At 41.4% G+C, this 14915-nt stretch overlaps 1 protein-coding gene across 1 annotated transcript in view; it reads left to right on the top strand.

Moving 5' to 3' along the window:
- The window catches only part of LOC134575865 (collagen alpha-1(XIII) chain-like), a 120988-nt gene that overhangs the window by 72551 nt on the left and 33522 nt on the right, over positions 1-14915 (top strand). The window contains exons 20-21 of the mRNA XM_063435307.1: positions 3509-3553; positions 4527-4568. Coding sequence (XP_063291377.1) covers positions 3509-3553; positions 4527-4568 — 87 coding nt within the window. The remainder of the gene's footprint in view (positions 1-3508; positions 3554-4526; positions 4569-14915) is intronic.

Below are 14915 nucleotides of genomic sequence, written 5' to 3'. Positions count from 1 at the left end.
GTAATAATAATAAGTACATGTAACAAGCTTACGTTACACTCGCTTTTTGCCCCTAAATTTTCTCTTTGTAGCTACTCAATTATTTAGAGTTAGAGGACTCGAAGTTATAGACGTAATAAATAATACACCGCATATGATCATCAAAGTCACAATCATAATAGCTGTGGTTTTCGCTTAATGGGTTTCTGAAGTGTTGTGTTTTTTGTATGATGTCAGGTTGGTGGGACATAATCCTGAAAGTTGGAATGTCATGTCAAAATTGGGATGTTTGGGAGACCTCTTTTTCTGTTATATAATTTGCTTGTTCACACATGCAAAATAAGAAATAAAAAAGCATAGATTTGACAAAAAGTAGCTTCTTTATCAGAAAATAACAATAGATTGCTATTACACATACATAACATACTTTCCTTACTTTGTTCTTTGGTTCTTATTCTTTTTTTTTAATTTTTAGATAATTATTTACATTACACTAGTTCAGTGCCACATTTCCACATTTTTCAATTACCCTACAATATAGTGAGGTAACTTCTGAAGCCATCTTCATTATATTCTTCTCAATATAATGGTTGTCCTTAGTGGACTGGGGACAGCAGTTGCCTGGGACCTTCCAACCACTGGGAACCATTGACAATAGCATGGGATGCCAGTTTTAAGACCTATCTCAGATGTAGATATATCAGAAACAATTTTGATCCACAAGCAACTAATTATGTATCTGAATTAGGATGTGTTTACCCAAATGTATGTTTATTTGTAACTTTTAAACATTACATGAATTCTAAATATGTTTGCTTTTCAGAGCAGTGTTTAAGAGCTGATGTCTGTTTATACCAAGATATTATATATGCATTCTTATGATGGCAAAGTAAATCATATATAAACTTAAAACAAATATGAACTATATTAAAAATTATCCAAATCTATATGTATATTTATATATAAATACATTTTCTCATCTCTCTTGAGTGGTATATTTCTCATTCTCGGGTCCTCTACCAGAGGCGTGGGAGTCTGAGGGCTCTGCGCAGTATCTTAGCTGTTCCTAGAACTGCACTCCAATAGCCCACATGGAATGTCAACTTGGGAATCTCCAGCCCTGAGTGCTCCTCTCACAACTGTGATTACTACTGCCTTTACTTGCCACATCCATTCTAGCTCTTCTTTCAGTCCTTGGTTGTAATACTTAGAAAAACTTCATTTGGAACTCAAGTGCAGATGAAAGAATAAATGTAATACTGTCACTTTAAGAATGTTTAATTTATTGATTTTAGGTATTTTTTAGGTATCTTCTGTAGCAATATATATTGTAAATAATATTCCATAAAGCAAAGGTAGATTCTGTTTAGGGTTGCTTAACACAGTAGAAATAATGAAATCAAATAATCCCTGATTAGGAATGTATAACACAGTCTTTAGACTTCAGTTGCAATATAGAAAATAAAGTAGATCCTGGTTAGGAAAGTATAACACAGTCCTTTGGACTCCAGTAGCAATAAAGGAAATTAACTTAGTAAACAATAATCAGCTGAGAAGGGTACTCTCAAAAGAGCAATTGGTATTAGTAGTGATATAGGATCCCAGGGGGCTGACTTAAGAATGCCCTTTATCCTTCCAATTAACTGTAAGTAAGAACCAATTGATAATCCCAGTAAACTGGAGAATTTAGCTTAATTGCTGTAGATGTTATAGAAGGAAGTCCTTCCCAGAATAGCGAAGGTTGTGGTTTTCTGAAGTAAACTGGGGTTTCGAGGTAAACATGATGAAGCCCGTTCCGAGTCAGGAATCAGAGGTTCCGTACACAGTTTAACAAGAGAAGGAGCTCCGTCGGCACTTGGCAACAATTAGCTAACAAATTGATTGAGCGATCTAATTGTGGCTGTGGCTTCCTTTTACGATGGAAGCACGTGAAGTCAGACGCATGGGCGGAGTTGGATCGCGAAACCCGGAAGTCATACTGGTGAACGCTGATCGGATAGAAATTATATTTGAAATCATGACATTGGTATTTGTCCACCTTCTCATGTTCCTTCTTACTGATGTTATAGTGACTGGGTATTACCACATCCACCATGAGTACAGTCTTCCTTTCCTTGTCTACCACCCCGATGTCAGTTGGTTGGCCAGAATTAGCTAATCTGTATGGATCTTGTAATGTGATGTTCACTTGTGTTATTGTCCTTGAATTGGTTTCTAGAGTTGTTTTCCACTTGCCCATCACGTTCTTGATGAAGGCTCTTATTGTCTTGTTGACCTTGTAGAGTTTGGCATTGTGCTTGGCATTTTGTCATAGGCTTTCCTCTAGTCAATCCACGCCATGCACAGATTGGTCTGTCTGGTCTTAGAATCTCTTGTGCCTGCTTGGTCAACCAGTAGTTGGTGTTTTGATCCTCTGTTGTAGTTTCCAATCTCCTTCTGAGTATTGCTTATATATTGACTCATATGCCCATCAATCTTTGATGCTATGATGCCTGACAGGAGCTTCCATGTTGTTGGGAGGCAGGTGATTTGTCGGTAGTTGGATGGTATTGTTCCCATGTCAGGGTCCTTCATGGCCAGTATTGTTCTGCCTTGTGTTAGCCAGTCAGAGCTGAAAGCCTGCTGCTAGTAGCTGGTTCATTTGCACTGCTAGGCTTTTATGCAGTGTTGATAAGTTGTTTATCCAGTAGGTGTGGATTATGTCAGGTCCTTGGACTGACAAATTCTTCATGTGTGCTACTCGCTGTTGGATATCTTTGACTGTGATGGGAACTGGTTCCTGTCCTGGCAGCATGAAGTAATCCGCTTTCATCAGGTCTAGTAGCCACTGGGCCTCGGTGTTGTGAGATGTTTCTCCCAGATATTCTTCCAGTACTGTTCAGTCTTACATCTGGGTGGGTCTTGGGAGGAGATGTGGTGGTTACCCTGTAGCTGTGCATACACCTTGGAGGGTTCTTTAGTAAAGAGGGCATTGATTGTTGTATATATCCAATTTATAATATTACATAAAATATATACCCCAAACATAGTAGCAATATTGAATTGTGTAATCTGTTATTTGTAGATTAATTTGCTAAAGTCTGACTTTTTAGCCATTATCTGTTTTCCTAAATGCATTCATACATTTTTCTTTACTTACAATTTCACAAACTTTAATTCAATAGAATATTACTGCCATCTCTTGGTCTTTTATACTAGATATGGAAAATAAATGTAGCTATTTTCTTCACTTCTATTTGTAATTTGAATATTCTGCCTTGTACACTTTTCAGCAGCAGTTAAAAGTCAAGGTACCTGAGTAATTGTGTTAAAGTGACAAAGTCTTCTTAGATTAGTTATCCTCTAGTTTTGAATATAGTCTGCTATGCAAGATATAAAAAAAAAACATGCTGTAATTTAGGTAGACTTGACTGACATCTACGAGGTATTTTTAAAGCATAAAATAAATTTGTATATGGTGACAATAGCCCTCGAAGAATGTTACTGATACATCCTGCCTTGTGTTGCAATTCTTTCGTATTGTAAATAGGGAGAAAAGGGTGACTCTGGAGAAAAGGGGGATGCTGGGAACTCGGTAAGCCAAGGATATTAATTTTCTTAAATGTGATCCTTTGTATGTATAATATTGAGGAATCTGCTCTCTCGCTGAATATGTGTTGTCTTTGTAATGTAAGCCCTTCATTCCAATGAATATGGAAGAACAAAGAAAGCTGGCATTCAATGAAGTACTTTGCTGTACTAAATAATGCATATCTATCAAAATATATTTATAAATCAGCATATTTCCCAGCCTGTACAGTTTATTACTCGCTAGATGTATTTCCTTTCAGAGCTTCAACATTGATCATGAAAAGACAATGTATTTAACTCGAGCAGTACAATTCATTTCCCCAATAGCTAGAGCATTCCATCCATAGTGCCAAAAAAGTGCTGATTGATGGGAATACAAATGGTTTATGGTTAGGGGACAGTCACTAAATGTACATTTTATTCACAAATAAAGTGAAAGGTGACCTGTAGAGAGAAAGAAATTAGAAGCAGTAAAAAAAAAAAAATACAAAATTATATTATATATATATTATTACTGCTCCTGCTGTTTTCCCTCTGTTGCTTACTTCTTCTCACTTAATTTGTGAATCAAATGGAGTCAAATTTCCCTATCAGTGGATTGCTAAATATTTACATATATATATATATATTGATATTGCTGTACACTGATTGGCCTATTTTCGTACCGTTTTGGTTCATTTGAATTATTTTTCTCAAAACAAATGCATGGACGAAATTCATCAGAACCAAAGCGCTACACGGACAAATCCCAACGCCACTGCAACAATTTTTATTTTAGGGCGAATTAATTTGGGCTAAAAAAGTATTTCCGCTATACAACTGATTATTTTACAGAATAATATGACATTTGGTACTGAAATTGTGGCCTTTCAGTCTTTTAAGAATATATAATATAATATTAACTTTTTGAGTTATTTTCATCACTCTGCATTTAACCCTTCCTTTAACACTTTTTTATTTTTATTTTTTATTTTCAGGTGTCTGGTCCACCTGGTCCACCTGGGGTTGCTGGACCCGTGGTAAGTCTGCACATTAATGTGATATTTTTTTTTTATCTATGTGCTAATTGAGTGTGGTTTTAAAATTTCACAATACAGGGTTGTTCTCTAGTGAGCTCCAAGTGAATTACAAATTTAAGGCCACAGTTGACAAACTTAAAACACAGCTGACATAGAGAAGGTTTCCAGTTCGGAAATTTTTATCATAATTCACTTTCAATTGTCTTGGAATTCTCGCTTTAATTAATAATCCTGTTAGTATGCTGCACATAAGCATACATTAATATTGTGTCACAAAATTATGTCACAAATTAATATGATATAAACATAATCTTACTCCCAAAATCATTTGCAAATTTATACTTACCTAAAGGTTTGTTCTTCCACGTCTGACTTAGCATCAGGAAAAGGACAGAGCTGTTGCCCTCAAAAAATGTACATGGCATATCACAATTCTTAGCACATGGCTGCATGCTAGGAGATGCCATCTGACGATCTCAACAAAATAATTGTTTCAAAATGAGTATAAATTGTAACAGTTTGCTATATTTTCTTTCACCACCAGCAAAGTCATAGAACTAAACCAATTATCTAATCTAATTTGCCACTCGTGTCCTTTGCTTTTTGGAATTCTATGTTTGTATTATCCCTTGTCACCAGTCAACTAGTCCACATGTGGTCCTCTGTAAAATATCACTTTAATGCTTTATCACCCACCATTATACCTCAAATCAGATATTCTAACATTCTTCTTCCTCTGAAAGTATACTTACTTTGTCCTTCTTAAACTTCATTAAACTCCCTTGTTGTGTTAAATGCTTTCTTTTTTTTTTTTTCAATTTGACAATTTTTATTGTTTTTCAATTTTTTCTCGACAAAAAAAATAATAACAACGGGGTACAGAAAAGAAATGGGGTAGGGGTCAAGTTTTCGACATACCATGTCTTGTCAAACAAAAGTATTTTACATTAACATTGTACAATACCACATTAATATTACAATCCTTACATGGTTACAGAAAGGAAAATTGTTTGGGGTTAGAGTGTTGATATACCATGCTTTGACAGGCAGAAGTGTTATACCTTAACTTTATACATTAATACATTAATACAATGACATTACCATTCCGTGCCCCTTACAGTCTCTCGCTATGTTTTCTGCTTAGTGTGATGACCAGCTTTTATCTAGCTCTATTCCTGTTGTTGTGGTCCGTGCCCTTTTCCTTAAGGGTTCTCATGGACTTAGGGGTTATCATCTACGTTAGTATAGCGTTATGTATTATGCGTTTCATGTTTCCCTCCACCTTCTTCCCTTTTTAACTATCTGCCCCTCCTGTCTTTTACGACCCACCTCGATCCTTTACCTTGCTATTTCCCCTATACTCTTCCCATCTCTCTATGGCTGGACCTACGTGTTTTTTGAATCCGATATGTGTGTTAGCCATTCTTTCGTATTGCCAGTTTATTGATATTTGCTGCATGAGAGCTTCCCTAGTGGGAGGTGTTGGTGACCTCCATGATCTGGCTATTAACGTCACCGCTGCTATCAGCAGGTGAAACAGTAGGGCCTCCTCAGCTCTGGTCATTGCCTGTGGTAACATGAACAATATACATTGTTGGATGGAAAGTTTCCAGTGCTTACCCAGTAAGTCCTTAGCTATTCCTTCTACCATTCCCCAGTAGTCCCTAATCTCCTTGCATGACCACCAGATGTGGCTCATTGTACCCTTTTCTGTCTCGCATCTCCAGCATACATTGGGGGTGTTCGGATATATCTTAGCTAATTGTTCGGGTACCCTATACCATCTGTATTGCAGTTTTCTGATTGTTTCTAAATGCGATGTGCATCGTGTGTTGCCCTTGTGTATTGCAAACGCCCTTTGCCACTGTCCTTCATCTATGTCGTGCCCCAATTCTGTATGCCATGTCTTTTGGAATGTCATGTCCGGGTCTATCCTGTCGTCTATAAGCGTGTTATAGATCTTTGAAATCGTTTTCTTGGGAGGTTTATTAGAGAGGCACAGGTGTTCTATAGAATGGTTGGTGGCTGACCCTTGGTGATTTATTGGTGTCCCTGTAAGTAATGATTTAAGCTGCAAGTATGAGAATAGTGCATTGCCGGGTATGCCGTATCTCGCTTGGAGGTCTGGGAAGTGCATTAACTGGTCCCCCTGGTACATGTGGGCAATTGTAGTGCACCCCCTTTCTGACCATTTTTTTGCGTCAAATGTCGGGATCCCTAGTGTTAAGCATGAGATTGGGGCGTCCTTAGAGAGTGTCCCCTCATTTCCTTCCCTCTTCCTATTTTCGTCCCAGAATTGCAGTGTTAGTTGGGTGGTGGCTAATGGGAGTATGTGTCGGGGTCGAAGTTTTTGTGGTAGCCATAATAGGTCTTTGAGGGATGCACATTGTGTCCAGTATGCTTCTATCTTTGTCCATTGTGGAGCCTCCCCTCCCGCCGTTGCTACTTTGATCGCTGACAGCTGGGCCGCCCTATAATAGTCACGTACGCTTGGCATGCCTAATCCCCCTTTTCTGAGTGGTATTTGTAGCGTTTTATTTGCTACTCTGGGTTTCTTGTTCGCCCACACAAATCTGGTTATCAGTCTCTGGAAGGAGGCTAGGTACGCTAGTGGCAGTTTTATGGGAAGGGTTCTCAGGAGATATTGGAGCTTTGGGAGCAGCATCGTTTTTAGCGCTGTAATTCTTCCTACCCATGATAGGTATTTCCCTTCCCATGAACTCAGTGTGGCTGCTGTTTCTTTCAGGAGCTTGGTGTAATTGAGTTCTAGCAGTTTGTCAGTACTCGGTGGAATGCGTATGCCTAAGTATGTTAAGTGGTCCCCTCGCCAGTCGAATGGAAAGGCGCTTTTGAGTCTAGCTAGTGTTTCTTTCGGCATCCCCAATCCCATCGCCTGCGTTTTCGTGACATTCAGCTTGTAGTAGGAGTGTTTCCCATACTCTGTGATGGTAGCCATGAGGTTGGGAAGTGATATGTGGGGCTGTGTCAGTGTTAGAAGGACATCATCCGCGAATAGACTCGCCTTGTATTCTTTATCCCCTATTGTTACCCCATGTATGGAGGAGTGTTGTCTAATTGCTGCTGCTAGGGGTTCTAATGCCATGACGTATAGGAGGGGCGACAGCGGGCAGCCTTGTCGGGAGCCGTTTGTGATCTTGAGAGGTTCCGAGACAAACCCTGCATTGATGACCCTCGCTGTTGGTGAGTGGTATAAAGCCTTGACCGCTGAGATGAATCCCTCTGGTACCCCGAACTTCCTAAGGACCTGCTCCAAGAACTCCCATCCCAGTCGGTCGAAGGCTTTTTCTGCGTCTAAGGACACTAGCACACCTCCCACTTTTAGCTTTTTGACACTGTGAACAATGTTTAGTACTTTTCTTGTATTGTCGCCCCCTTGTCTATTTTTTATAAACCCTACTTGGTCTGTATGGATGATCTGTGTGAGCAGCTCACTCAGTCGCCTTGCATAAATCTTTGCATATAGCTTGGCGTCAGTATTGAGCAGGGATATTGGGCGGAAGTTTTGAGGGCATGTGGGTGGTTTGCCTGGTTTTGGAAGTGTAATGATGTGTGCCAGCAGAGATTCGGCCGGTAGCTGTTGTGTTGCTGTGGCCTCGTTAAACGCTTTCGTTAGGTGGGGCGTTAGGATTTGGGCGAACTGCTTATAGTAGCAGTTTGCGAACCCATCCGGGCCTGGTGCCTTGCCCGATGGTAGTAGGTTAATAGCTTCCTCCACTTCCTTTGGTGTTATATTAGCCGCTAGTATGCGTTGTTGTTGCGGTGTGAATGTTGGCAAGGGTATGGCTTGTAGGTAGGAGCTAATCTCTTGTGGGGTGGGCTGGTGTGTGTTCGCATCCTCTTTTAAGTTGTACAGAGAGGCGTAGTAATGTGCAAATGTGTTACTGATATCTTTAGGTGCTGTTATTTTGTGTCCCTCTGGCGATGTTAAGTAAGCTATTTTCTGTTGTGCTTGCTTCGATTTGAGGAGGTTAGCTGTTAGTTTGCCTGCTTTATTTCCCTGGGAGTATTGGTTGGCTTTTAGTTTTTGCAGGTGTAGCCCTGTTTTTTCTATGGCTTTTGCGTGTATGGCCTGAGTTATCTCTTTAATGCGCTTTTTTAGTTCTTGTGTGGGGGCTTGTTGGTTTTGGGTGTTAAGGTCCTGCAGCTCCTTTTGCCACTGTCTCATCTGTGCTTGTGCCAACCTTTTTAAATGCGAAGCTCTTTTTATCAAAAGGCCTCTGGCTACTGATTTATGCGCTTGCCACAGTGTGTTTTGGGATATGTCTCCCGTATCGTTTTCTGTAAAGTAGTGACCTAGCTCCGTTTCTAACGTCTTCCTGAATTTGCTATCCGTGAGAAGCGAGGCGTTTAGTCTCCATGGGCTTCTATGTGTGGAGTCATATAAGTCTGTCAATGTCGCCACTACTGGCGCATGGTCTGACCACGTTAGTGGAGCTATATTGCAGTCCCTAACTTGTTCCAGATGTTGGCCTGCAATCCATATACCATCTATGCGAGAGTATGTATTGTGTACAGTGGACAAAAATGTGTACCCCCTTTCTCCCACATGTAAAGCTCGCCACACGTCATAGTAATGGTTGTCTTGGAGCAGTTTTTGTATTGCTCTGCCTTGTCTCTTAAGCGGTTTCAGTCTGGCTGGTGTATGCGGTCCAGTGGTGTCTATCGAAGGGTCTAGTACATGGTTAAAATCTCCACAAATTACCCCTATGCCTTGGCTTATAGACAACAATTTTTTGAATACCTTGTGGAGGAAGTTTCTTTGTTCCTGGTTCGGAGCATATACACTAGCAATGGAGTATACGACCCCATTAAATTTCCCCACTACCATAGCATATCTGCCCTCTGTGTCTACCTCCGAACATATTAGTGTGAACGCCACATCCTTACTGATAAGTATTGATGCCCCTTTCGATTTATTCGAGTACGTGGCGTGGAATTGGTGGGGGTAATCTTGACGAAATAAGGGTGAATGTGCGTTGGCTTGGAAGTGGGTTTCTTGTAGGCATACTACGTCGGGTTTTAGTTTCTGCAAGTCTTTTCGAAGCAACCCACGCTTCGCTGGGTGGTTAAGCCCTTTAGTATTATGAGAGTATATTTTCATGGGGGTTTATACAGTCGAATTACGATTTGTGGTGTGTTAGTGCTATCTGATTTGGGGAAGGACACCGTTCCCAGCTCAATCGAACATGGTGTCCGCTCCCTAAGATGCTTACAGAGTCTGGGGTTATTCCCATCTGGAGGTGGAGCTATAGTGGGTGTTAAGGTGTGAGGTGGTATCTGCCATGCACGTGTACATAAAAAAACATGGATGTCTAACAGTTGAACATAAACAAATAAAACTAAACATGTTGCCATGGTAATGGCTTGGTGCCTAACTTTGGCACTGTGGGGTAGGAAGTAACCTACTTCCATGCCTGTCCACAATGGTCTTACGGCCTGTGTTGGGTGGATCTTTGGTGTACGCACCAGTTATCTTAAGACTTTAAAATTACCTTTGACATTAACATTAACCTTCCCATTAGGAGTCACCTGGGTGGTGAGATCAAGTGAGTCGCCCTCAGGCCCCGGTTTTACCTTGTTGGTTAGGAGTGTAACCGCAATAACATGGTGGTTTTACCGACCTTGGACCCCTTGGCGGGCGTTGTCCCCTTTTAGAGTCCCAGTCCCAGTGTCTCTATGAGGTACCTGCCACAGTCTTAGGTTGCGGGCTACAGCCCTATCTGTTTCTGGTGATCTTCTTCCACGTGGGAGGTAGCGTGGTTCGTCCTGCGGCTTGGGTTGGTGTCTTCGGTGGTGGTAGGCCCCAGTCTTTCAAAGCTTGAATACCCGCTTCAGGAGACATGATGGCTGTCATCTTGCCTTCGTGCATAACCAATAGTTTGACTGGGAATCCCCATCTATATGGCTTCTTATGTTGTCTCAGGCTCTCCGTGATGCATGCAAAAGCTTTCCGTTTTTTCAGCGTCACTGCCGATATGTCAGCATAGATTGTAATCCCTTGGTAAGGTGATGGTAGATTCGGGCGTTGTCTGTTTGCCCTCATGATATCTTCCTTTACATGGAAGTAGTGGAGTCTCACTAGGGTGTCTCTGGGCTCATCAGATGTAAGGAATCTCGGTTTGGGAACTCTGTGGTACCTGTCTAGTAGGAGCATGTCTTGGTGCATGTCCGGGATAAGAAGTTTAAACAGCCCCTGTAGGTATGCGTGCAGATCTGCTGTGCTGACCGCTTCCGCAATCCCTCTCAGGCGCAGGTTATTTCGTCTGGATCTATCTTCCATGTCTGCCAGCTTGTTTTCATAGGCCACCATTGTGTCTTGCATTTCGTTCATTTCAGCCCGCATGGCATTGTAGGCTTCGGCGTGGTCCGCCATCTTGTCTTCCAGTGATGACGTGCGTGTGCCCAGATCATGGATTTCAGACTTAATTTCGTTAAGTGATGTGTGGAGGGTGAGTTGTATCTTTTGGTGCATGTCGTCCAGCATTTTTTGGATCATGCTCTGAGTTGCGGGCCCGTCCTCTTTTGAGTGTCCCTGCGGTGCAGAGGATTCCTCTTGGGCGCCATCTTGGAGCTCCTCCGGTCTCGCCGGCAATTTCCCCTGGGCATTCCGAGCGGCAAAAAAATCATTTTTTTCGCTCCTTTCAGTCTGTCTGCGACCCTTGGACTGTGACATCGTCGCTGGTGCAGTATTTTCCGCCTTTTAGGTGCTCGTTCCGCTGATTTTAGGCCGTGGTAGCACGGAGCTACATCAACATGCGACCGCTGCGCTTGAGCTCCAGGCCACGCCCCTTAAATGCTTTCTTTAATAGTTTTTTTCCATCACTCTAATTCCTCCAAGCTATACATAATAGTAAACCATTTCTGGTTTAAGTTGATAAGCAGGCCCACGGCCATGTTACTAGGTTAAAGTGTTGATGTCCTTCAATAGATTGGGACTTCTGGGTAATTAAAATGCCCTATATACCGTATTTTTCGCTCCATAAGACGCACCACACCATAAGACGCACCTAGTTTTTAGAGGAGGAAACCTAGAAAAAAAAATAAAATATTCTGAACTAACTGTCCCATAGTGTTTCTTACTATTGGAAAGTTTGTTCAGAATATATATTTTTTCTCCCCTGTCCCATAGTGTTCCTTACCACCCACTCCCCTGTCCCATAGTGATTTTTAACCCCTCCTCCCCTGTCCCATAGTGAATTTTAACCCCTCTTCCCCTGTCCCATAGTGATTTCTAACCCCCTCTCCCCTGTCCCATAGTGATTGTTAACCCCTCCTCTCCTGTCCCAGAGTGTTCTTTAACCCCCCATCCCTTTGTCCAAGTGTTCTTTAACCCCCCTCCCCTTGTCCAATAGTGTCCCCCCCTCTTCTCATCCAATAGTGTTCCCCCCTTCCCATAGTGTTCTCCCCCCTCCCCTTGTCCAATAGTGCCCCCCCTCCTCATCCCATAGTGTTCTCCCCCCTTCCCATAGTGTTCTCCTCACCCCTCCCCTTGTTCCATAGTGCACTTTCCCTCCCATAGTGTCCCTCCCCTCCCCTTGTCCCATAGTGTCCCATAATTACTTACTTGTCTTGTAGCGTGGGCCGGCTTAACAACGCGCACTGCGGTACTGGAACTTCAATTTCAGGTTCCGGTTTCCGGCGGGACTGAAAGGAAGTGTGTACACTGAGTGCGCACTTCCTTTCAGTCCCGCGGGAAACCGGAACCTGAAATTGAAGTTCCAGTACTGCGGTGCACCCTGTGCTGCCGGCCCACGCTACAAGACAGGTAAGTCAAGCTTCATATTCGCTCCATAAGACGCACAGACATTTTCCCTCACTTTTGAGGGGGCAAAAAGTGCGTTTTTGGAGCGAAAAAATACGGTAAGTGTCTTGAGAGACACCTTGAAAAAGTGCTGTTTTGAGAGACACCTTGCTACTTCTGTACTTCTACAATGACTCTATGCTCAACAGAGGTAGAGTGTATGTGTAATGATAATTACAATAAATAAACTAAAATGAGAACTGAACAATATTAATATGCAAGTTTCTGCATTATCTGTCAAAGCCACTGGATAGCATTGATAAGCTACAAGCTCTAGAAACGGGTTACCTGTCTAACACTGAAGTCCAACATCGGTCACGTGTTCACATTTGCAGTAAGCCAGCCTCAGCTATGGGTCCAGGCTTTAGTTGCTGGGAGAATGCCAATGTCTAATCAGGGTATGACTCCCAAAGACGTGTTGTACCATAATCAGTGCAATAAAATGAAGTGATTATGGTACATAGAGTACTCATTTAAAAAAGAGCACAAAGCGCACAATTATTGTATTATTGTATCTTGCATGAGGGCTTACAACAATTTTGTAATATTCTAAGTAGAGTAAATGTTTACAGTTAATCCTCTATGTAGAGTTAAAGTTTCAACTCTCAATATAAGTTTATGTCATTATTATTATTATCAACGATCTCTGTATGTATCAAACATTTAATCAGCCTTTGCTCCCCTCTAGTGGAATATCACTGGTAGTTCAAGAAATAAAAATTATTTGATGTAGCACAGTTTAGCCCAGAATACAGACGATATCTAATTCGTTAGGACAAATTGTATAAACCATTGCAAAATCATTTAAATGTGAAGAACATTTTTTTTTTAAATTGTGCTAAACTAGAACTAGTGAAAAACGATCCACTTCTTGTTTTATTACAAGCAGCCTGCAAGATTTTATTTGAATTTACACAACTGTTTTATTTTTATTTTTTTTTTATTTTATTTTTTTACAGTAGTGCATGATTCTTTTACAAAATTATCCTAAACTTGCCTGGAGCAATAGAATGTTACATTAGGATGCATTCACTTAATATGCAATTTAAAATCTGAGAGTTTAACTGTAGTTTAATCTTTGCAAAGTTCAGCATTATCTGCACTTTAAGAGTCTCCCCCTTTCATTTTACTCCTTGACCCAGAATTGTACCCTTATACACATGGTGGCAATTGACATAACTTTTCACTAGGCTTTAAACTATACTTTGACACTATGTATATATATGTTTACATGTCAGGCCCTTACTGTGCCCTGCACTCACCTCTTGCTGCCAGAACATAATGCCTCGACTTGTCCAGTTCGGAGGATTGTGATCCAATCTTCATGCCGTCGTGTTACCTAGACACCTGCTTGCCAAGTCATGTGCATTCTTAAAAGGAAGGGGATGTTTGTATCACAGGGGGCGGGTTGATGATGCTAGCATGAATTGGGGGAGGCGTACTTCCTCCTCCCTATAAGTAGACTTCTTTCCCAGTCCTCCCCATTCAATGTTACTGTGCTCTTGTTCAGTCAAGTTGTCCCTTTTGCTCCCACTGATTACATGTTGTGTTCCTGGTATTTGATCCTTGGCCTGTTATCTGTTTATGAACTTGTACTGCCCAACCTGACCTCTCACTATCCTTTCTATGCCTTTGTCTCATTCTTTCTGGTACCTCGCCTTGAATTTTACTGAGCCTTATATTAGCATATTAGGCTGTGAAAAAAAAACAAATAGCTAAGAGTATGTTGGTATTACCGCCTTCCCGACTCTTAGTATGAGTGCAGCGCTATAGATGTGATTACAGAGTAATTAATACAAAACATACACTTACCCCTCAGAGTGTACAGGGGGTATATATGCAAAAGACAAAAGCAGAAAAAATATGCATAGAGTAGTATTGTATAACACCAAATTGAATAATTTCTAGGTGCAGTGATTGGAAATAAACTCACATTTGAAAGAGCCTTTTATATGGGTATAGGCTCTAAACACTTCTGCATCTGTGCTTTTAAGGTAGGAAACAGTGCCCTTTTCGTGTGGCTTGCTTCTCCCTTTTTCTCTCAGCAAGTGTAAATCTCCAGAAAAAACGGAACCTCTGGGTGCAGATTTAACTATAACAGTGGTGAACAATATTAAACAAGAGAGATGGTGAATAGTTCCTGGCGAACATAGCTTGTTCGTGTTCGCCACGGCGGGCGAACATATGTGATGTTCGGTCCGCCCCCTATTAGTCATCATTGAGTAAACTTTGACCCTGTACCTCACAGTCAGCAGACACACTCCAGTCAATCAGCAGCAGACCCTCCCTCCCAGATCCTCCCACCTTCTAGACAGCATCCATTTTAGATTAATTCTGAAGCTGCATTCTTAGTGAGAGGAGGGACAGTGTGCTGCTGCTGATTTAATAGGGAAATCGATAGCTAGGCTAGTGTATTCAGTGTCCACTACAGTCCTGAAGGACTTATCTGATCTCTGCTGTAAGGACAGCACCCCAAAAAGCCCTTTTTAGGGATAGAACATCAGTCTGCTTTTTTTTTCTGTGTA

This window comes from Pelobates fuscus, chromosome 10, assembly GCF_036172605.1.
Source record: "Pelobates fuscus isolate aPelFus1 chromosome 10, aPelFus1.pri, whole genome shotgun sequence".
Lineage (NCBI taxonomy): Eukaryota > Metazoa > Chordata > Amphibia > Anura > Pelobatidae > Pelobates > Pelobates fuscus.
This window is presented reverse-complemented; position numbering and strand designations above follow the sequence as displayed.